Source organism: Peromyscus maniculatus, chromosome 17 (assembly GCF_049852395.1).
Source record: "Peromyscus maniculatus bairdii isolate BWxNUB_F1_BW_parent chromosome 17, HU_Pman_BW_mat_3.1, whole genome shotgun sequence".
In the NCBI taxonomy this organism is placed as follows: domain Eukaryota; kingdom Metazoa; phylum Chordata; class Mammalia; order Rodentia; family Cricetidae; genus Peromyscus; species Peromyscus maniculatus.
The window spans coordinates 26,012,575-26,035,875 of NC_134868.1; the positions used below are offsets into that span (position 1 = coordinate 26,012,575).

The window sequence follows — 23,301 nt, forward strand, 5'->3', positions numbered from 1 at the left end:
TGGGTCATGCTGTGGAATACCAGAGACTCTGCACTGGGCTCTACTGAACGGACAGTTTGCAAGCGGCTTTGCTGGCCTTTAAAAACAATTGCGTCGCTTGGATCAGATGGTTAAGTCAGCACAGACTCACTCCTCAGAGCCATCCATTGCCAATGGTGCTCAACAGCTTCAGAGAGTACGCTAAATGGTTCCACTTCCACCTTTTATTAAGGCAAGATTGTGAAAATAATTTACTACAACCAAATCGCTTCATGGACTTTCCACTTACATTTTTTTTAAGACACATACAAAAGAACCATGTCTTGTAAAAAGCCACTCAGTGCCAGAAAAAGTAAGGAGACATGTTGATCCAGGCTGCTTTTCAAAGGATGCTCTTGCTTCGTCTGTAGGCAGGTGCTAGTCATCATCTTTAGAACCAGTTTTGCTTAACTGTTAAAAAACAAACAAACAAACAAACAAACAACAACAAAACAAGTATTAAGTGGAAGCGATGACAGTATCTGAGTCATTATTTCTCTCAGAATCAATCAATCAATCAATCAACAATAGGAAATAAAGTCCAAGTCATGGGACTTTAAACTGTAACTCTTTCTACACCTAACTACTTTCTACTTCTGGGCCATATTACTTCCCACAGGTTTCAAAACAACCAAAAGCCCATTCAACAGAACAAGGTGAGGTGGGGGATATCCCTTGCCGCTTCCTAAGACTAAATCGGATGCGGGCATTCATGGAGAAGGTCTAGTTTGTTAAGTGAATGACATTCTTCTATTTTTGTGTTCTATCATCAGTTGTACTTTTCTCACCCAGGCTTAATATTTACCAATAATATTCAATGCATCATGCTATCATCATAATGTCTAGTCTAATGTCTAGCTTTCTCTGTAAGTAGTGCTGTTCTAAGGGTTTGGATGAACACATATTAACTCAATATGAACTTTATTTTCTATCACATTTTATTAGAAGTGTGGGAACTGAGATCCGCGGGTTAAGTAATTTGTCCCAAAGCACCAAGCTGGCAGTTTGACTCAGTTGTCCTCAGCTGAGGCCTTAACTCCTCACAAACCATTTTATGCATGTGTCAATACAACAGAGCATGACACTGATACACAAATAACTGGTATTTTTCAAAAAATTTACACATTTATTGTGTGTATGAGTGTGTGTGCGTGTGCGCATGCGTGAGTGTTTGTGAGTATTCCCAGTTGTGTCTACGGAGGTGAGAAGACAACTTGTCTGAGTCAGATCCTCTATCATGTGGGATCTGAGGATTGAACTCTGCTCCTCAGGCACAAGAGCAAGAAAGTGCCTTTACCTGTGATGTGTATATATGTGGTGGTGGGGACTTATATCCTCAGACCAAAAGAGAAATCCTTTTCTAAATTTCTTTTTAATGTGTGCATGTAATGTAGTGTGTATGTGTGTGCCACGCTTGTTCTTGTGTGTCTGTGTGATACATAATCTTTGTAATAATTAAAAAATAATTGCTATAATAAAACAATATACCTTACAGATAACAAATTCTTAAACTGTAAGTGTGAAATCATAATTTAACAAATTTTGAATTTGCTGTTTTTTTTTCCTGATAACAATCTTTGTAAAGAGTTGACAGATTTGGGAAGGAAGCAGATGAATTCTCAAACAACAGAAACACGATTCTGATTAGGATAACCACTGTGGTGGTTTGAAAGAAAATGGCCCCCATAGGGAGTGGCACTATTAGGAGGTGTGGTCTTGTTGGAGTGGGTGTGGCTTTGTTGGAGGAAGTGGTCACTGTGGAGGCGGGCTTTGAGGTCTCCTATGCTCAAGTTACGCCTGGTGTGGCACACAGTCTCCTGCTCCAGGAGGATGAAGAGGTAGAGCTCTCAGCTATCTCTCCAGCACCATGTCTGCCTACCTGTGGCCATGCTCTGCCATGATGATAACGGACTAAACCTCTAAAACTGTAAGTCAACCCCAGTTACATACTTTATAAGAGTTGCCATAGTCATGGTGTCTCTTCCCAGCAACAGAAACCCTACGTAAGATAACCACCCAGTTACCGCCAATCCCATTCTGTCCCTGATAACCAAGAATGCGGAAGCCAGGGCTACAGAGACGCTCAGTGCTGAAGGACACTTGCTGCTCTAGTGAAGACCCAAGTTCAGTTCCTAGAACCCACATTGTGGAGTCAACAAACAGCTAGACTCCAGTTCCAGGGCACCCGATACCTTCTTGTGGCCTTCACAGGCTCCCACACATGGCGCACATGCTGACGAGCATGCACGAATGTGCAAACTTATAAACGGCTAGGAAAATGGTTTCACCGGTTCAGGTGTTTGAAGCTAAGCCTGACCATCTGACTTCAGTCTCCCAGATCTACATGGTGGAAGGAGAGAACCAACTCTTCCAAGTTGTTCTCTGACCTCCACATCCATGTTGTCCCATTTGTGTGCACACACACAATTAAAAAAAAAATGAAATGATCTTGAAAAAGAATGTGGGAAGCTATGGAAAGCAGGAGCTATGAAGGGTAACAGTTCCCAAACACATGGATCTTGTTAGATAATTGAAGACATTAAGGGCTTACTGTTTATAATACAGGCTAGAGTTGCATTTAGGATTAAAACTAAAGTTTATTCATATAAAACTAACAATAAACCTATAATCCAACACCCAACCACTTTCTTTGTGTGTGTACATATGCATGAAGATGTTTGTGTGAGTGTGTTTACATGGATGCTAGATGCCTTGCCTTCCTTGATTTCCACATTATTTTTTGAGACATGGCCTCTCAAAAAACTTAGAGCTCACTAATTTAGCTAGGCTTGCTGGGCAATGAGTCCTGGATTTGCCTGTTTCTGACCCCCCAAATGCATGCCACTGAACCCAGCTTTTTATGTGGGTGCTGGAGATTCGAACTCGGGCCGCATGCTGGCACAGCAGGCACTTTCCTGACTGAACCATTTCCAGTCCCTCAATCACTGTTTTCTAAAGAAAGACTTAGCGTGGTGCTGGTTTCCATTTCTGCAGCTCTCTTTACGATCTAGCTCAACACAAGATGGCTGGATTTGCACAGATCTCCTCTACAGTGGAGCCGACTCTGGGGACATCCCAGCAGAGGGAGGGAGCTGAGCTGACCGCTAAGAGCATCTAACCCTGAGGAAGCAGAGAACGTGAAGGCTTCAAGAATACTTACATGCTGAATCCAAAAGTGTAAACAGACATCCGGGAAATTCCCAAGGTGGCAGGAAGGAAAACAGAAGATATACATGTCATTATTGGGTGGCAATAATGTAACAACTTTGAAGACTTGAATGAAAGTATGCTATACCTTCACGACATCAACCCAGTTCCAGCCTCGAGGAAGCTCCCCTTTGTGATCTGGAGGACGAAATCAGTATCTTTAGTAAGACCGGCTAGCTAGTTGTAAACGAACTGATATCCTAGCAAATAGTATTTTCCATACTACTGCATACAACAAATAGATGTGTATCACATACTACTAAGTTGGAAAAAAGTTTCTCATTATCTTGGTGGCTGTAAAGCACCCTCCTGGAGATACTTGCAGAGTATTGGACACAACCCCCCTTCTATATTTACCCCACATCCACTCAAGACAAAACCTGTTACCAAGGAGAAATGAGGGGTGCATTGAATTAAAAAAAAATTCTTCAATATTAAGGACAAGATGGCTCAGCATGTAAAGATCCATGCTGCCAAACCTGACCACCTGTCACAGATGCTACAATATTCCAAAAAGACAGGACAAAATTCTAGACGGCAGACTGCAATGGCCAAAATTTTTACTTCAGCTATTTACGCTCTACTGCCGCCGACATGAGGTGAATAATGCGGAGACTTTGTTACCACAAACAGTTACAATTTTCAAATGTTGTTTATGAGAAGCAACCCAGTGTTGGTTTCTTTGTATTCTACCATGGACAGACAGTAAACAAAAATAAACCAATTATTCCCTTCCTAAAAGATAGGGCAGAGCCTAGAGCCGTGGCTCAGCAGTTAAGAGCGCTTGCTACTCTCCAGGGTGAGAGGCAGCTTCTCAGGACCAGCATCAGGCAGCTGCGTGCAATTCCCGTCTAGGGGACCCAACAACTTCTTTGGGCCTCCATGAGAACATGCGTGCACACCTACACCCACACACCCATCCCTTTATGTAAATGTGTGTGTACATACAACAATGTTCTTGTTTTTCCTAATTGGGAAAATTTAGACTGATGCCCAAAACATTACTGAACTGAAGTTTATAATCCTTTTCTTTCTTTTTCGAGACTGGGTTTCTCTGTGTAGCTTTGCGCCTTTCCTGGATCTCGCTCTGTAGACCAGGCTGACCTCGAACTCACAGAGATCCACCTGGCTCTGCTTCCCAAGTGCTGGGATTAAAGGCGTGTGCCACCACTGCCTGGCTTATAATCCTTTTCTAAGAAGTCTGTTATCGGCCGGGCGTTGGTGGCGCACGCCTTTAATCCCAGCACTCAGGAGGCAGAGCCAGGCGGATCTCTGTGAGTTCGAGGCCAGCCTGGGCTACCAAGTGAGCTCCAGGAAAGGCGCAAAGCTACACAGAGAAACCCTGTCTCAAAAAAAAAAAAAAAAAAAAAAAAGAAGTCTGTTATCAGACATGTGGGAATTCTTTTCTGAAATCTTATGGAATAGTTAAGTTAACCATGGACCAAAAATACTAAATCACTGTACTAAAATGGGGATGATGCACCAGATTGCAAATGAAAACATTATTTCACACAGCTTTTCCAAGTACACACCTGTCACACAGGTAAATAAAACCCCACATGACGTTACAGCGTTCAGGCAGGGCACGTGTTTCGCTCTTTTTTTGTTTTTTGTTTTTTTGAGACAGGGTTTCTCTGTGTAGTTTTGGTGCTTGTCCTGTATCTCACTCTGTAGACCAGGCTGGCCTCGAACTCAGAGATCTGCCTAGCTTTGCCTCCCGAGTGCTGGGATCAAAGATATGCACCGTCACCGCCCAGCTGCCCATTTTTTTAATGTTCCTCAGTGGGAATGTTTATAATTACTTTGTGACTCATTATTTTTTTTTCCAGATGATGATCTCAGGATGAAGTAGCAATAAATATCATATATATATATATATATATATATATATATATATATATATATATATATATTTTTTACCAACAGGTCTCTGATTCAAACATCCCACGAATAGACTGAAGAATTAATTAATCCTGTAAGCCTAAACATAGTGAGCACCCCATGACAGTAAAATGAACCCACTTTCTGTGTAAGGAAAGACAAAGACCAAGGATGCAAACCTGTTTTATCTGCCAGCTTGCGCTTCTGAGCTTTGGAAAGTTGCTCTTTCTTGTCTTTTTTCTTACTCGATGGGGCTGTGCTGGGCGTTTCAACCGTGATGATGTTGGCTATGGGTGTCTACAAGACCAGAAACAGATCTTAGGCTCGCCCTAAAACCTACTGGATTAGACTAAACCCGGCTACATCTGGAAGGACGCGGTGGGTCTCTCAATTTAGAAAATAGAAGGAGCTACTGCTATCATTCACGATTCAGTCAGGTGTCCTCATGCGTCACCGGCCTTGCCTGGCACAGGTTCGTTTTCAAGGTCACCACACTGGGGTGGCAGTTGAACTGGGACCCCGAGAAGGGAGTCTGACGGAACATAAGTTCATTTTCTCCATTAAACAGAGGGAATCTAAGATTCGTTGTTCTCACTTAAACGTAATCCTCTCTTTAAATCTAACGCAAAAAGTCTTTTTCAAAAAAGCCAACTGGCAAAAATTAATTACCACGCACAGACCAAAGCCATCTGGCAGAACCAACCGCACACTCACTGGTGCAGAATTCCCGGGATGGTGGTTCTCCATGAACTGCTCCTTATTGTCCTTGGCGTACTCGAACAATGTGTAGGTCATGGCGGTGCCGAGATTCACCTCGACGGCTTCCTGTAGTTTGGCTAAGATACTCTGCTTTACAGCTGAGGGGCTGCAAGGCAGAGAAACCACACAGTCAAGAGCAGGTCCCACAGAAGGAGCCGAGAAAGCAGCGAAAACAGGGTACTCACATGGTGTTGTTAAAAAATGCGTTCATGGATATGACCGGCGGCGTCTGGGGATACGTCTCCGTCCAGGAAATCTCTATTAGGAAGGCTTTGGGATCGCCATCTTCACCTATCTGAAGAAAAGGGAATCTTAGGCTTGTGGAACGTGATCAAAAGACCCACATTACTATCTTCAAAATGATGCTTTCCAACATTCAGGTTCAAACTCCGAAGCAGAATGCGCTGAGAAGTTCAGAGGTGCTGGGGTAGGGCTGGCCCAAGGCGAGGGAGGTATACACAGCTGTAGTCAGTCCATCCTGCTTCAGGAAGCTTCGTTACTGCCGATGGCCCATTTTGCAATCAGCGGCCAGCTTTGCAATGCCAAGGATACACTTGACATTGTTTCTGAGGCCGAAGATAAGACATTAACTACAAGGATCAAGATGGGGCTGGGCATGCTAGCCCTGGGTGGCAGAGAGAGGTAGCTGAATCTCTGAGCTTGAGGCCAGCCTGGGCTACAAAGCTCCACAAACCACGAAACAAACAAAAAAAAAAACCATGGCAATGGACAAAAATAGTTATCTACAAGATCCACTTGTAACAGCTGGTCTTTAAGATTTCCAGAGCTGGGTGGTGGTGGTGCACACCTTTAATCCCAGCACTCGGGGGAGACAGGCAGATCTCTGTGAGTTCGAGGCCAGCCTGGTCTACAGAGTGAGATCCAGGACAGGCACCAAAGCTACACAGAGAAACCCTGTATTGAAAAAAAAAGACTTTAAAAAGTGAAGTCTAGATTTTTTGCCAGGCAGTGGTGGCACACACCTTTAATCCCAGCATTCGGGAGGCAGAGGCAGGCGGATCTCTGTGAGTTCGAGGCCAGCCTGGTCTACAGAGTGAGTTCCAGGAAAGGTGCAAAGCCACACAGAGAAACCCTGTCTCGAAAAATGGGAAAAAAAAAAAAAAGATTTCCAACTGCTAAACTGCAACAGGCACAGAGGACAGGGAAACGGATACATGCTGTTCAAGGGCCACAGACCAGAAGACAGAGTGGAACCCGGAGACAAGCAGAGGACCGGGGAGAGGATGCCTCGGGCCGCAGAGCAACTCCTGAGAAGAGTGCCTTCTGTTCGCCAACTTTGATTGAAAACACTGTTAATCTTCAGGAGAAGCTAAACTAGCATGATAGATAGATGCTCACCGGCATGTATTTACTAAACACCCCGTCTCGTTTCCACATCTTCCTCTCTAGCACAGAAGTCAGCACCTACTCCTTTAACATGCATGATTTTCCTGACTCTGGTTTTTGTTGACGCATTAGGAAGTAATGAAATGTCTTTAGTTATTTATGGGTGGAAAAAAAAAACCCCTTAGGATATCTTTTATAGCCACAAGACAATCATCCTACCCTAAGAATTCAACACTGACATTAAAAAAAAACTCATCTAATATATAATTATATCTTCCAACTATACCTAAGGTGTCCTTTAAACACTCCCACCCTAGAAATCTGAAATTCACCAAAGTTTTACTGTATTTGGTTGTCATGCCTCCCTAGTCTACTTTAATAGAACCTTCTTCCTGGCTTTCCAAAAGTCTGTTATGAAGTTAAGAGTCTCGGCTGGTTTTTCTGACTAACATCCCCAAATATAGATGACTACTTCCCCTGTTCAGACTCAGATGAACCATTACGTGAGGAGAGGAGGTGTGGTAGCTCTGGGGCATCCTATCAGGATCCAGCACCGGGGATAATTTCTTCAGCGTAGAGGTAATAAAGAAAATCTGCGCAGCAGTAACGCAAGACTACGTCACTACTCTGTTTCTTAGCAACCCTTGCCCAGAGATGTTAACGTCTGTTAATAATGCTCGCCTGAATCAAGCTTTTCACTTCAGGGGCCTGGCAGACGGCTGGGGGGACGGGGGGGGGGGGGGGGGGGAGAGGGGGAGGGACAGGCTGTCAAGCCTGGTTACCTGAGTTTGATCCCTGGAACCCACATAGTGGAAGGGGACAACCAACTCACAAGTGTCGTGGCATACATGTGCCCCTCCCCAAACACCACACACACACACACACACACACACATACACACACACACACACACACACACACACACACACACACACACACACACACGAGAAATAAATGTAACATAATTAGAAAAAAAATTCACCTCAATTAGTATTTGCTTCACCTTTCTACTCTGCCCACATCCTCGTGCCCGGACCCTCAGCTTCAGTCTAACTGAAGCACAGAAACAGCATCCAATAAACTTAGGACCTTTTGATATGTCAGCAGGAGTTGATCACAGGACAGATGCACTGAAAAGTGACAGAAGGTAGGAGCTTCATGCAATCCCCCAGTCCTAACTCAAGGCATACTTAGAAACGAATTGCTAATGTCTCACTGTATTAAAGACAGAAGCAAGACCGTTCCTGCCTTCAAAGATACCTAATGACTTACAAAAGTGCAGTATGGACAATTTTTAAAAGTAAAAGGAGGCAGCTGGGTGGTGGCGGCGGCGCCGCCGCCGCCGCACACCTTTAATCCCAGCTCTTGGAGGCAGAGGCTGATGGATGGATCTCCGAGTTGGAGGCCAGCCTGGTCTACAGTTCTAGGACAGCCAGGGCAACACAGAGAAAGCCTGTCTTGAAAAACAAACAGAAAGTAGAAAGAGGCATGAGTGATAATGAAGTTAATTCTGCTCCAAACTGAGAGGGCCAACTGTGTCCCAGGAGGTTGATTCGCACCTCAGAGAAGCCAGGGAGATGAGAGAGGAGAGGTGAAGGGAAGAGTTACAATGTATCCAAAGACAATGCTTAAGGGGGAAGAGATACATTAGCACTCCCTGGTGTCTAATAAAGTTTGACAACCTTTTCCAGAGGGAGTTCGGAGATCTGCTCAGGCACTATGAGTGCTCGCCACTACTGCCGCAGAGGACTGGGGTTGGCTTCCCCAAACTCCCGCAGCAGCTTACAACTTTGGGCCTCTAAGAGTAACACACACACACACACACACACACACACACACACACACACACACACACACACACAACATCCAAGCAAAACACTCATATACACAAAACAAAATAAACCATTTTTTTTAATATTTCATGTTTATTATTTTTAAGTGTGTGTGTGTGTGTGTGTGTGTGTGTGTGTGAATATGTGCATATGAGTGCAGCTGTCCTCTGAGGCCAGAGGTATCAGACACCCTCAAACTGGAGTTACAGGCTATCGTGAACCACCTGATGTGAGAGCTGGGATCCGAACGCAAGTCCTCCTAAAGAGGAGCAAGTGCTCTTAACTACGGAGCCATCTCTCCAACAAAAATAAATCATCTTTTAAGTGGACCATGGTTATGGAGCTAAGAATAGAGCCCTCATTTACGGGCAAGAGAAGCCCAGGAAGAAACGTCTTTAAACAGGCTACTGCAGGACCACTTAAATGTTCCAGAGCACTAAACAGCAGTCCGTTGACCTCGCGGTTCAGTGTGGGAGGGAGGCTAAAGAAAGATGGGGAAGCGGGGAAGTTTTGGGGAGCCTACCTAACTGTTGTATTGGAGAACAGAGGGTCCGACGGGGCAGACCCCGCCTCTCCTCCATTGACAGTTGACACACTCTCTCCAATTTCGTGTTTCAGTCTGCCGTAGAGTGCACACATAGATCCCAGACCATCCTGCATACTGTGCTCAATGAGTAACTGTGTGGTTACTGCAGACCGTTAGGAAAACACATGGGAATTCTCAGTGTCTCTGCTAAAGGAAGGTGGCAGCAGCTGGGAAAATCTGGGGGCGGGGGCAGCTGGATTTAACTAGAAGGGCCCAGGGCTTAACTCCATCATGAACTCTGGGCACTAAGAGGTCTCTAGTTGTTGGGATGGTTGATATCGCCAACCGTCAGCACGGATTTAGAGTCAGCACAGAAATAAACCTCTGGGCATGTCTGTGAGGGATTTTCTGGCTTGGGTGAACTGAGGTGGGAAAGCCTACCCTGATGTGGACACCATTCCAGGGGCTGGAGTCAGGAGGGAGGGAAGCGGGCAGAAGCAACTTTCTCTTTGCTTCCTGAGCAGTGGCCTCACACAGGATCCTTTGGCTGAGACTTCCACTAGTGGACTGCACATTCAAACCATGAGCCCAAAGAAACTCAGCCGCCATGAGAAGGAAGATGTAAAGTACCAGTAAGCCACAAGCCACGTGGCAACTTATAGATGAATAGAAATGGGTTAATTTAAGATAGAAGAACTAGATAGTAAGAAGCCTGAGTCATTAGGCCAAAGTTTATGAATCTTTAAAAAGTCCTTATTTATTTGTTATCACCGTGAATGTGTGATTTGTGTGGGGCACACGTGTACCACAGGAACGGAGGACAGCTTCGTGGACTCGGTTCCACACTTCCACCTTTGTGGGGGTTCTGGGGACCCAGCTCAGGCCGAAGAGCTTGTGCAGTGAGTGTTCTCATCTCTCTGGTCTAGCCCTCAAGTTGTGTTTGTCAGGCATTTCGTCATGGCAACAAGTGAAGGAACAATTATAGTTGTCATAGAGATAGAGGCAGGTACTGGGCCTGACGAACTGGGAACTGCCAGAGAGCAGTGGTTCCCAACCTGTGGGTCTCGACCCCATTGCGGGTCGAATGACCTTTTCACAGGGGTTGCCTAACACCATCAGCAAACACAGATATTTACATTCCGATTCCTAACAGTAGCAAAATCACAGTTATGAAGCAGTAATGAAAATAATTTTATGGTAGGGGGTCAGCACACCATGAGGAGCTGTATTCAAAGTTCACAGCATTAGGGGGAAAGCTAAGAACCATCGCTTAGAGAATTTATTCCCTAGCTCTACTTGTGAGTCTGAGATAAAAGAATCAAGTGCTGTGGATGTCTTTCTGTATGCTGTGAATGTGTTGCTCTGATTAATTGATAAATAAAATGCTGACCGGCCAGTAGCCAGGCAGGAAGTATAGTAGAGGTGGGATAAGCAGAGAGGAGAATTCTGGGAAGTGGAAGACTGAGTGAGGAGACGCTGCCAGCCACCATGAGAAGTAAGATGTAAAGTACTGGTAAGCCACAAGCCACGTGGCAACTTATAGATTAATAGAAATGGGTTCATTTAAGATATAAGAACTAGATAGCAAGAAACCTGAGCCATTAGGCCAAACAGTTTAAATAATATAAGGTCTGTGTGTTTATTTGGGTCTGAGTGGTTGTAGGACTGGAGATAACTCCAGCTAAAATCAAGAACTCAAGTCTAGATGGGGCTACATATGGTGACACTCTGTCTTAAAAAAGCAAAATCTCATTTCCTGTTGTAGTCTACAACAAGCATATTTGAGGATTATATACCAACATCAGCTGTGGCAAAGGTCTAGGAAATTAGCACCTAGGGAAGCCATGTAATCCTTAAGATTTCTTTTATCTCTAACGTTTTATAATCAAGTCAAATTGTTTTTGTTAAAAAGGTTCTGAATTAGGCTGCAGAGGTGGCTCAGTGGTTAAGAGCACTGGTTGTCCTTCCGGAGGACCCAGGATCATTTCCCAGCACCCACATGGCAGGCAGCTCACAATCGTCTACGACTCTAGCTCAGGGGGATCCAATGCCCTCTTCTGAGCTCTGTGATCACCTGGCACGCATGTGGTGCACAGACATTACTTGCCGGCGAAACACCCAGACACACAATAAAATAATATATATTTTTAAAATATTTCTGAATTAAGTTTTCACATGTTCACAATAACAATGCCATAGTGGTAAGTTCTCATCTAACTGTGTTAGGAGGCTGGCGAGACGGCCCAGTTGTTTAGAGCACTTGCTGTTCCTCCACAGGAACCCAGTTTGGTTTCCACCATTGGTGGCTCACAACCATCCGTAACTCCAGCTCTAGGGGATCTGATGCCATCTTCTGGCCTCTATGGGCCCCCAGATATACACACACAAATTTAAAAAATCATTTTTAGAAAAGTGAAAGTTTCAGGAAATACAGGAACATAATGGAGTTAATCCACTAAGTTAGAAGCTGGACTCAGATTCTGCAGTCTCCACCTCCTCTTCCCTAGCACAGAGATACACGCACTGTACATGATGTGTCTTACCCTATACTGAAAGGACACCGGACTTAATTCCCGGAAGCTTTCGTCTCCTTCATAAATAGAACGTAAAGCTTCTAGTTCCATCTGAAAAAAATAAAATAAAATAAAAAGCGATGTTTAGTGGCAGATATGGATTAGAAAGAGTCTTTAGCATCTCATTCAAAACCATTCAACTTCATAAAACATGGCTTAACTTACTGGCTCTAGATGTTAAGACACGTGTATATACCAACACAATTATAGTGTATGATAGTACAATTATACTAACAGCACGTACTTTAAGACTATCTGTCTGGCACTGCTAAGGGTTTTTACATTGTATCAGCTCACTTAGTTCTCACATCCACCCACTGACAAAACACCCAGACACAATAAAATAATATATATATTTTAGAAGTTTCTGAATTAAGTTTTCACATGTCAGCAATAACAATGCCATAGTGGAGCCGGGCGGTGGTGGCGCACACCTTTAATCCCAGCACTCAAGAGGCAGAGCCAGGTGGATCTCTGTGAGTTCGAGGCCAGCCTGGACTACCAAGTGAGTCCCAGGAAAAGCGCAAAGCTACACAGAGAAACCCTGTCTCGAAAAAACCAAAAAAAAAAAAAACAAAAAAAAAAACAAAAAAAAAAACAAAAAAAAAAAAAACAAAAAAACAATGCCATAGTGGTAAGTTCTCATCTAACTGTGTTAGGAGGCTGGAGAGACGGCCCAGATGTTGCTCCTCCACAGGACCCCAGTTTGGTTTCATTACCATATTCCCTTCTCCATACTGTGAGGAAGATGTAGATTAAAGTAATTTGAGAATATTTTGTGTCTTTAATCACTCTACCGAACAACTAACCTGATGTATAGAAAATGCACTCAACTTGGAAATGAGAAATAAGAGGCACACCAATTTCCCATTTTAAAAAGAACATCAGTTGCTGGGTGGTAGTGGTGCACGCCTGTAATCCCAGCACTCCCAGAAGGCAGAGGCAGGCAGATCTCTGAGTTCAAGGATAGCCTGGTCTACAGAGTGAGTTCCAGGACAGCCAGGGCTATACAGGAAAACCCTATCCAAACAACAACAACAAAAATCAGTTACATTTTTACTCATTTTCATAGTGAAATGAAAACTAAGTAGTACACAAAAGCCCCCAACAAAGACTATCAGTAAGGAAGTTGACAGGATCCACTCAAGATGATTGAAGGACCAGAAGAGAAGATGCTCAGTAGTAACCCTTGCCTAGGATTTGTTCTTGGAATACTGTGGTCCCACAAATGAAAAATCTCAATCACTGTGAGTGACAGCCGAATCTTGGAGAAACAAAGACACAGAGAAACAAAAACCTATTTTAGTTTTCAAAAAGATTCATGTTACAATTGCCCCCCCCCTTTTGGTTTTTTGAAAAAGGGTTTCTCTGTGTACCCTTGACTGTCTTAGAACTCCCTCTGTAGACCAGGCTGGCCTCGAACGCACAGAGATCTGCCTGCCTCTGCCTCCTGAGTGCTGGGATTAAATGAATGCACCACCATTGCCCAGCTCGTGTCATTAATTCTACAGATAATAGATGGTGATATTGATTCGTTCTCCATGTACAAATTTTAGAACAGATTATAAAGAAACGGCATGGCACTTGCGAGAGTTTAGAGTCCTTAGAATCCAGCAAGCCTTAAAAGAAAGAACTAAATAATCCTTTTCACCGTAACTCCGTACACCAGAGAAATGCACCAGACTCAGTCTACTAAGGTTTTAGCAAGGCTCTCTTTACAGAATGGACCAGAACAAAATATAAAACAATAAAGAAATGTCTAGCCGGGCGGCAGTGGCTAATCCCAGCACTTGGAAGTCTGAGGCAGACGGATCTCCGTGAGTTCGAGGCCAGCCTGGTCTACAGAGCGAGATCCAGGACAGGCTCCAAAGCTACACAGAGAAACCTTGTCTCGAAAAACCAAAAAGAAAAGTCTAGAAATCCAAATTGGATTCAAGAATGTATTCTCACTCCTACCATAATCTCTTTCCATATCTTAATTAATAATTTGGTCAGGAATAAAGACAGAAGACAGGCTTGTTAAAAATGTGGGGACAAGAATTTGATGAAAAAACGAATCATGTTGAAAAAGAGTAAGACCCCCCCATGTCTTTTAAAAACAAGCTAATGATAATATTTGACAGTGTAAGCATCTAATAACTAAATATGTAAGTAGAGGATGAGAGATGAACTGCTATGTATGAAGCGCTAAGGGCACTGATTGACAGTAAAACCAGAAGACAGTGAGAAGTCACAGTTTCAGCACAAGGAAATGGAGGCTCGGGCTGGAGAGATGCTTAAGAGAACTGACTGCTCTTCCAGAGGACCCAGGTTCAATCCCCAGCACCCACAAGGCAGCTCACAACTGTCTGTGACTCCAAGATCTGACACCCTCACAGGCAAAATACCAATGTACATAAAATAAGAATAAATAAGTTATTTAAAAAAAAAAAAAAGAAAAAGGAGGCTCTGTTCACACACATTCAATTTCAGGACAGCAATAGAACTATAAGAAAAGTGAACAGGAAGCATAGGATCATTGTTTTCTTTTCTTTTTCCTTTCTTCTTCTTCTTCTTCTTTTTTTTTTTTTTTTTTTTTTTTTGGTTTTTCAAGACAAAGTTTCTCTGTGTAGGTTTGGCTGTCCTCGAACTCACTCTGTAGTCCAGGCTGGCCTTGTACTCACAGAGATCCGCCGCCTCTGCCTCCCTAGTGCTGGGATTAAAGGCGTGTGCAGCCACTGTCTGGCTTTGCATCTTCAAAACTGGTTGGGAAACTATCTTCACAGGTCCATACACCCATCATGAGGAAGAACAGAATTTTACTGTTAAAATGGAGATTCCTGGGCTCTACCACAGGAATTTATCTCATTAGGTCTGAGGTGGCATCATCTCCCTGTGGTGATGGTGCCTCATTAGTCAAGTAGGGAAAACGTTACATTGTGCTTTGCTGGGAGAAAGAACTATTTCCAAATTGACACATAATACTTGTATTTACAGGGCTGGAGAGATGGCTCAGTGGTTAAGAGCACTGGCTGCTTTTCCAAGAAAATTGTTCAATTTTCAGCATGGACATGGTGGTTTATGCCCTCTGTGGGCACCAGACATGCAAATAGTCCACATACATACATGTAGGGAAAAAACCTCATATACATAACATAATTTTTTTTTTTTTTTTTTGGTTTTTCGAGACAGGGTTTCTCAGTGTAGCTTTGTGCCTTTCCTGGATCTCACAGAGATCCTCCTGGCTCTGCCTCCCGAGTGCTGAGATTAAAGACATTGCACCACGACCACCTGGTTAACATAAAACTATTTTAAAAATTGTATTTATGGGGTATGATAGTCTTTTAATAAGAGGACCCTATTACACAATGATCAAATTAAGGTAATTAGCATATCTATCACCTAAAATTTTCAATAATTTATTTGTCAAGGAACCATTCAAAACTTCTATTTTGAATGCAGAGAGGATACTTTTAAACTAGTCGTTCCACTGTGTAACAAGACATCAGACCTTGCTCTTCTTTATTAAGTTTGTATCCACGGACTAGTCATTTCTCTTTCCCTTTCTCTCTATTCTCTCCCCTGGATTCATTCACTGAACTGGTAAGAATATTTTAGCAGGGTATTCAGATACCAATTCACTTGTTGGATTTGGGGGTCCTTTACAGAGAACTTGTAACCTAGAGCTTTTTTTTTTTTTTTTTTAAAGACACAGTTTCTCTGTGTAGCTTTGGAGCCTTTCCTGGAACTCACTTTGTAGCCCAGGCTGGCCTGAAACTCACAGAGATCCGCCTGCCTCTGCCTCCCCAGTGCTGGGATTAAAGGCGAATGCCACCACCACCCCGCGAGCTTTTATTAACATCCACACTGTCAAAATGCTAACTTCTAAGCAACATATTCAAAACAAACAGTGAATTACTACTTATCTGCTACTACACAAGGACATTTGTCTTCTAATCCTTATACCATCACATCGATTCTAGGGCACTCTACTACTGTAGACATTCTTCCTCATCTGGACACATTAGAGTTACAAAGTCCGATGACAAGATGATTTATAGCACTCATTCCTTCCAATTCTATATCAAAATGACATTTTGCAATAAAAAAAAATCAAAGCATAAACTATACAAAATTCTTTTGAATTTTGAGCAAAAAAAAAAAATACTCAAAACAAATTTTACATCCACTCAACAGATTGTGAAGCGATTTCACTAAGCATTCTGGACAGAAACCGAGACACCAGGGTCATTCATTTTCCGCCAGAGAAATCTTACCTCCTCGACCCCTTTACGAGACCTCACGCAGGTTTTAAGATTTAAAGGAGATCAGATTTTAAGACAGGATAACTCAACCCATAAGCTCTAAGCCACATTCGGGTTTTAAGGACAGTCAAGTGCACCAGGGTCGCGGACCAAGGACACTCATCTTAGCAAGAAAACCTGGGGAGACCCCCCGGGGTTGCAAAAAAAAAAAAAAATGACAAGTGAGGGGAGCGGGAGGCTGAGTCGTCGCACGTGACCCATTCATGCTCGCTGGCCTCACTGTTGACCGGGGCCATCTGGCAGTGGACCCGCCGACGTGGGACGACCGGCCAGGCTGCGAGGGTTCTCGACGCAAAGGACACGTGCGGGGAGTCCCGGGTGCCCCGCCTTGGGGACCTGGGCCGGGACAGGGGTGCCCAGTCCTGGGTCCTCACCTCCTGGTCCTCGTTGGCACCCATCGCGCAGGGCGCACGGCGTTTGCGACCGCGGAGAAGAGGCGGGCAGCGGGCGGGAGGCCGGAGCACCCCGTTTCCGCGCCTCGGTCCGGGGAGACCCTCCTCGCAGCCGTGGGTACGAGCTCGCGCGCTCCCGGCCCTCGGCGGCGCCAAGCCCCTGGCAGGCGGCTGCGGGCCGGGAACCCAGGATCGCGTTACGCGGGACCAGGAACCGGGATTGCATTAAGTGTGGGAAGGAGGACGGGACGGACACCCAGCCCTCGGACCAGCCGCTGAGGGGCGGTCACGGGCAGGCCCCGCCCCCTCCCCCAGATCGCTTCTCCCATTGGCTCCTTGTTTCCCCGCTCCCAACTCTTTCCCCTCTAGGAAATGGAGCGCCTTCCCGACGGGGAGTCCCTTTCTGTTCGGGGATTGGCCTCGAGTACCTGTCACTCGGGCCCAGGAAGTGCTTCCTGTGCCAGCGGAGGCGGGGAAAAGGAAGTCTCACCTTCTGCCGCCGGCGCTGCGGCTCCGGCTGTCGGAACTCGGTGGCCGCGTTCCGTGACGCCCCTGCCTGGCTCTCCTGGTCCCCTCGGGGCTGGCGGCGACTCGCCGCAGCTGCAGCGGGCCCAGGGCGTGCGGCCTGGGTGAGTTAGGCCCAGAGACCTTCCGGGCCCCCGGCCAACCCGGCTGGCTTGGGGGGGCCTGCGTTTTCCCGTGGCATCCACGGATGCAATCTTGGCATTTCTCTTTCGGCTGCGAAGGAGAGCGCATTTATTTCTAGAGGGAGAGGCTATTTCTGATAGAGGAAGAGTGAGTCAGCTTCTGGGACCGTGAGGCTGTTCTCCTTTCCCTGTCCTGGCTGGCCGAGCCGAGCGCTGCGACTCCGGGGACGGTGTCTTTTCTCAGGGTTGTGTCGCTTCTCTTCCTCCACAGTGTAGATTATGCACCAAGCCATGGTTCTTTGTTTGATCTTTTTGCAGTTGGGCGTCTCCGAATCTTTGCTTACTAGCCGATGTCTTGCTCCCTGATCCACCTGTTTATTGACAGCCACCTTCTTTAGTAATCCACTTTGGTTGGGTTAGCTTGTTTCTCGTCTACGCTAGCTGTCACATTACGTGCGTTGCACCAACCAGGTGACCTGGTGCTGAGGACTTACTTTTGTACTGCTGCATATCTCCTCCCTGTCAATAGTTGGCCAGGTTTCTCCGTTTATTTTCCAGGAGATCAGGAAACCGTTCCTTTCCCGTGTGTCATTGAAACCTGTTCAGTCGGCACCTGTCCCGTGCCATCCCTTTGAAATCCAGGGCATAAGCAGGACCATTGCAAGTGCCAAAGCTTGTAAGGTAGAATGTGGCAGGGGTTGCTGGTGTAGTTTTCATGACCCTGTTGGAACAGATTGGCTGTAATTGAGAGTTACAGTGTCAGTTGTGGACAGTAGCCACGGATGGAGCACTTGAAATCGGCCGGTCTGCACCGAGATGCGCTGTGAGCATAAGATAAACCCCCGAGTCTGAAGACAGTATACAGAAAAGTTCTGAAAAGTTCATCGATAACTTACAGTGATGTTTGGAGAATTGTTTTGAGTTAGAGTGTTAACTGAAATTGTGTATCTTTCTCTTCCTGTTTTTCAGGGGAGGAGGGATATTGAGATCTCCGTAGCTCTGGCTGGCCTGGAACAGCCCTGTAGATCAGGCTACTGTGGAATTTGAAGCAATCTCCCTGCCTCTACCTCTTGAGTGCTGAGTTTACAGGAGTTTGCTTTCTAAGCTTTTACCTTCTAATGAAACTGCAGGAACATTTAACATTATTTATGTGACTCGTACTATAATCCTCTCAGTACTAATTTAAAACTTTTGTCATCCTTTCTACTTCCCCTTATGTCCACGCCATATTCAGGGACTACAGCTCTTCCTTTTGAGGCTCTGGAGTGATTAAGGGAAACGGGTCTTCGCACTCTTGTCTAGACTGGTGTTAAGCAAATGTGGTAGCCATATTATACTTTGACCCTTTCTCAGCTATTTCATTCTTCATCCTAAATTCTCTAGAAGCAGTGTATTTCTTTGTCCTCATAGCACAATCCTTCCCGTAAGTCTTTTAAAGCAATCCTGCAAGCTTAGGTTGTAAATATACATCATTTCTGGCAAGCTTTTCAAATAATTTTTCAATACCCATTGTTCCTTTAGCACTTAGGCATGTGATAGCACTTTAGTAAAGATAACTTTTCAGTTAGTCCATATTTTAGGGATCAAGTGGCATTTTACACTTCAGTTTTCCCAGAGATTACACTGTGTTTTGTATAATTCGATGATGATAATCACTTCTTTAAGGAGCATATGATATATCCTTTTGGAAGTAAGGAATTATTTTAAAAATACAGTGATAACTTAATTTGGAATAAGGACATGGTTATATAATTGTCTTCTTTTGTTGTTGTTGTTTTTGGTTTTTTGAGACAGGGTCCCTGTGTAGCCCTGACTGTCCTGGATATATAACCATTTTCTAACATCAGTACACATCTGCATCTGTTACAGACTTAGCTAAAGGACACAACAGAAGCATGTTCCGTAGGTGTTGCCTACATTATTAGTGTTTCTCTTCGAGATCTTCCTTTACCTATTAAATCATCTTATATTATGAAAATTGAGAACACAGCTATTAGATAATGCACATATCATTTGAATTATCTTCTAAACATCGAGGAGTTAGATATTTGCAATTCCAGAGAAATCAATGTTTTATTGATTATGGTTGATACAGGGCACATAGCTTGAATTAAAAACAAAACACTTTTTAGACAGAGTCTTACTATTTTACACCAGGCTGTGTTGAACGCTTTACCCTCCTGCTGCAGCCTCGTGAGGGCTGGGATTGCAGCATGTGCCACCATGCCAGGCTGGACCTATTTTAATTTCGTCACTTACCTGTTCATCCCAAACTTTATACAGTTTGAAAGATTACTGAAAATAGAAAATTTGTCTAAAAATTGACTACAACTTTTTTTGTGACATTTAAGAGAAAAAAATGCAATGCAATTAGTAATTTTAATAAATTCTATTTAGGAATTAAAGTTTTACTCTCTTCTATTTGCTTGGCTGTGTACATGCAGAGCCTTGTGTCTTTTTCTAATGTTTATATGTTAGTACTGATGTTGGTTTTTTAAATTAATTATGAATATCCTGACATTTGTGTTTCAGATTTTTCTGTGACGTCTTAACCATGAGCCCCACACAGTGGGACTTCCCTGTGGAACTATGTTGTCGGCCTATGGCTTTTGTTACACTTACTGGCCTTGATGTAGTTTATAATGCTGTCCATCGAGCAGTCTGGGATGCTTTCTGTGCCAATCGGAGAGCCGATCGGGTACCAATTTCTTTCAAGGTGCTCCCAGGTGACCATGAATATCCAAAATGTAGATCCAAGGTAATGGCATTAGGATTGTGTGCATCCATTCATTCCCTGTCCTTTTCCTATCCCACTCCCAACCCTGTTCCGTGTGTGTGTGTGTGTGTGTGTGTGTGTGTGTGTGTGTGTGCGTGTGTGTGTGTAAACTCCTGAGTTTATCAGGGCAAAGGTTACTGTTGGGCCTAAGGAAGAACAGGTGTTTTCATGTACTATGGAATATATGCATATGTTTAACAACATTTATTTTTAACCTCAAGAAGATTGACTAATACTTCCTCTACTGTGAACCTATATTTTTTTCTTTAAAATTTTTTACTTTTTTTTTTTTTTTTTTTTTTTGTGTGTGTGTGTGTGTGTGTGTGTGTGTGTGTGTGTATGTGTAGGGCCGGTGACAACTTGAGGTCTCAGTTCTCTTCTTCCAACATGTAGGTCCTGAGGATTGAACTTGGGGAGTCCTAGGCTTTGCAAAAAATGTCCTTTCCATCTGCCCCCCTTTTCTTTTCATTAAAATAACTCCCGCATCTCCATAATTTTAACAAAGTCTCCTTAAAAGCAAGATCTCACATTACCCATTCATCATCTGCAGTTTCTTTATAGAATCCATGACTTTTGAGTTAGATTCAGTTTCACAAGTTTCGCAACCGTTTTTACTTCATCCACAGGGAGGGAGCCATGGCATCATGGCAGTGTATCTGTAAATGGATGGAGCTGTAGTAGACTTTTTTTTTTTGGTTTTTCGAGACAGGGTTTCTCTGCGTAGCTTTGCGCCTTTCCTGGAACTCACTTTGGAGACCAGGCTGGCCTCGAACTCACAGAGATCCGCCTGCCTCTGCCTCCCCGAGTGCTGGGATTAAAGGCGTGCGCCACCACCGCCCGGCCTCTGTAGTAGACTTTTGATGGTTGTAGTATTTTACACGCACAGAAACAAGGGTAGGGAATAGAGGTAGACTGGAAAGGACTGACTTCTTTACACGTAACTCAGATCCTGGGCATTATTAGGACTCCTGCGCTCGGGCCAGTCTTCCTCATGTGGGAAGGGTAGTGTGGTGCGGTTGAGAGTCTACTATAACACCCAAACACTTAGTTTAGAGCTATTACTAATTTCTGATGGACTGAACATCCTCATCTTAGAAACGGGCGGTGTTCATATCAAATGAAGCAAACGCGTATGAAGTGCCTGGCCCCTGGCGGTGGTTTCTGTGCCTTTCTCACTAAGTAACTCCAGTTCCGTCCCTGTTGTTGGCAGAGGACGTCCTATGAATGGTACATTCCTAAAGGGATCCTGAAGAGCGGCTGGATGAATAAGCACCTGACCCTGGTGCCGGCCCTGGTGGTTGTGTTCTATGAACTGGACTGGGATGAGCCTCAGTGGAAAGAAAAGCAGTCTGAGTGCGCCACCAGGGTGGAAATCGTCAGGTATGACGCCGGGGGGCCTCTGTGGTACTTGCAAAAGTCTGTTGTTCACTGACTTGTTTGTGATGTCAGGGATGGAGCCCACGGCCTGTGTGTGCCAGGCAGGCCTCAGCCCTGTGTGCAAACGCTTGAAGGTTAACTGAGTACTGTTCAAACTGCAATGGTTGCTTTGGAGACTGTTAACCTCATTCTGTTTCTAAGACGTAATGTAAGTAGTAACTAGACGGTGCCAGGGATCTGAGGGAATTTAGAAGGCAAGTTGGCCTGGTGTTCCAATTTTTTGTCTATACTGTGATCTCTTTGGGAGATAACCATATTATCAGACCCTATAAGATACTTTTTTCAAAGAACTTTTTTTAAAAAAGATATAATTTATAATTTTGTCTGTGTGTGTGTGTGTGTGTGTGTATGTGTATGTGTGTGTATGTATGTGTGTATGCACGAATGTCCATGCACACATGCTAGTACTTGCAAAGACCAGAATAAGGCATCACATCCCCTGGAACTGGATTACATGCAGTTGTGAGCCACTCCACAGTGGTTGCTGGGAATTGAACTCAGGTCTTCTGGGAGAGCATCAAGAGCTCTTAATTGCTAAGAGCCATCTAGCACTCTCATAAGACACTTACAAACCAGTTATTATTATTGTGTGTGTGCATGTGCATATCTGTGTGCATGATTTATATTTTTGTTCATGTGTGTCACAACACGTGTGGGGGTCAGAGGACAGCCTTGGAGAGCTGGTTCCTTCCTTCAACTTTTACATGTGCTTTTGGGCTCTAACTCAGGTTGCCAGGCTTCCGTAGCAGACATAGAGTGTCTCCCTGGTCCCCATAACGCTTTACCACCATGTAGTTCTAAGGCAATTATCTGAATGTAATTCTTCAATGTAGTCATGAAGAAGTACATTGACTGTAATTTTGTATAGAAGTGTATGTTGAAATTTCACATTCAAATCATCTTTACATTTATTTATTTTATTTGGGAGGCAAGTCATGTCTGGTCAAAGGACATCTTGGGGGAGTTGGGTCTCTCCTTTCGCTATGGGATTGGGGAGTCAACTCAGCTCATCTCACTGGCCCTTAAGTTTCACTTTTAAAGCAGATTTTAGTAAGACGATAAGCTTGATGTAAGATTATACTTTAAAAATGGAAGTCATCATGGCACATATGGTCATTTGCAGGAAAATATTTACTCTGATCTTGATGTTTTTAGTTGAAATTTATCTTCAGTTGGATTAGGAAGCCTGTGTTTTATGTGAAGCCTGACATAGTTACACTAAAACAAGTTAATTGCTTTCTTAATTATATTGTTGTTTTTCCATTGCAGGCAGAGTTTGCAAGGGAGAAACACAAAAGTTGCAGTTGTCCTGATTCAGAAGAAAACACCTCTCCCTCCAGGTACCGGAAGGTTCATTAATTGCTTTATGCCCCAATTGCTAATACCAGGAGGTAGATTTTTTTTTTTTTAATATTTAAATTTTTCACGTGTTCATTTTGGGGGCTGACAGTATGCTGACTTTAAAAAGCACTCATAAGAGGCCAGAGAGATGGCTCAGCAAGTAAAGGCACTTGCTGAGCACCTGAGTCCAGTCGATTGCCAGAACCCACGTGGTGGAAAGGGAGACTCAGTTCCTGAAAGTTGTCCTCTGGCCTCCACAGG

At 44.1% G+C, this 23,301-nt stretch overlaps 2 protein-coding genes across 3 annotated transcripts in view; one reads left to right on the forward strand and one right to left on the reverse strand.

The window, feature by feature from the left end:
- Positions 1–3,206: 3,206 nt before the first annotated feature.
- Rwdd4 (RWD domain containing 4) lies at positions 3,207–17,248 on the reverse strand. The gene is made up of 6 exons (XM_006970900.4): positions 16,822–17,248; positions 12,114–12,194; positions 6,051–6,160; positions 5,821–5,971; positions 5,286–5,403; positions 3,207–3,363 (listed from the first exon to the last, which is right to left on the reverse strand). The coding sequence occupies exons 1-6, from the start codon at positions 16,843–16,845 to the stop codon at positions 3,308–3,310; spliced, it is 540 nt and encodes a 179-aa protein (XP_006970962.2). The 5' UTR covers positions 16,846–17,248; the 3' UTR covers positions 3,207–3,307.
- Positions 17,249–17,301: 53 nt separating this feature from the next.
- Positions 17,302–23,301, forward strand: part of Trappc11 (trafficking protein particle complex subunit 11) — a 43,723-nt gene continuing 37,723 nt past the window's right edge. Inside the window, exons 1-4 of one of the 2 annotated variants that reach the window (XM_006970899.4) lie at positions 17,302–17,468; positions 20,019–20,244; positions 21,473–21,642; positions 22,969–23,039. In XM_006970899.4, coding sequence (XP_006970961.1) covers positions 20,041–20,244; positions 21,473–21,642; positions 22,969–23,039 — 445 coding nt within the window. In that variant the 5' untranslated portion in view covers positions 17,302–17,468; positions 20,019–20,040. Of the gene's footprint in view, positions 17,469–19,280; positions 19,389–20,018; positions 20,245–21,472; positions 21,643–22,968; positions 23,040–23,301 lie in introns of those variants that run through there. The other variant, XM_076553342.1, reaches the window with a different exon arrangement.

Bases quoted from the DNA above. Each gene is read 5' to 3' on its own strand.
- Rwdd4 (XM_006970900.4), bottom strand. From the start codon at position 16,845: ATGGGTGCCAACGAGGACCAGGAG. The intron at 12,195-16,821 runs GTGAGGACCCAG...TATTTTTTTCAG, and splicing joins GTGCCAACGAGGACCAGGAG to ATGGAACTAGAAGCTTTACG. The intron at 3,364-5,285 runs GTTTGCATCCTT...TTCGTCCTCCAG, and splicing joins CAAGCTGGCAGATAAAACAG to ATCACAAAGGGGAGCTTCCT.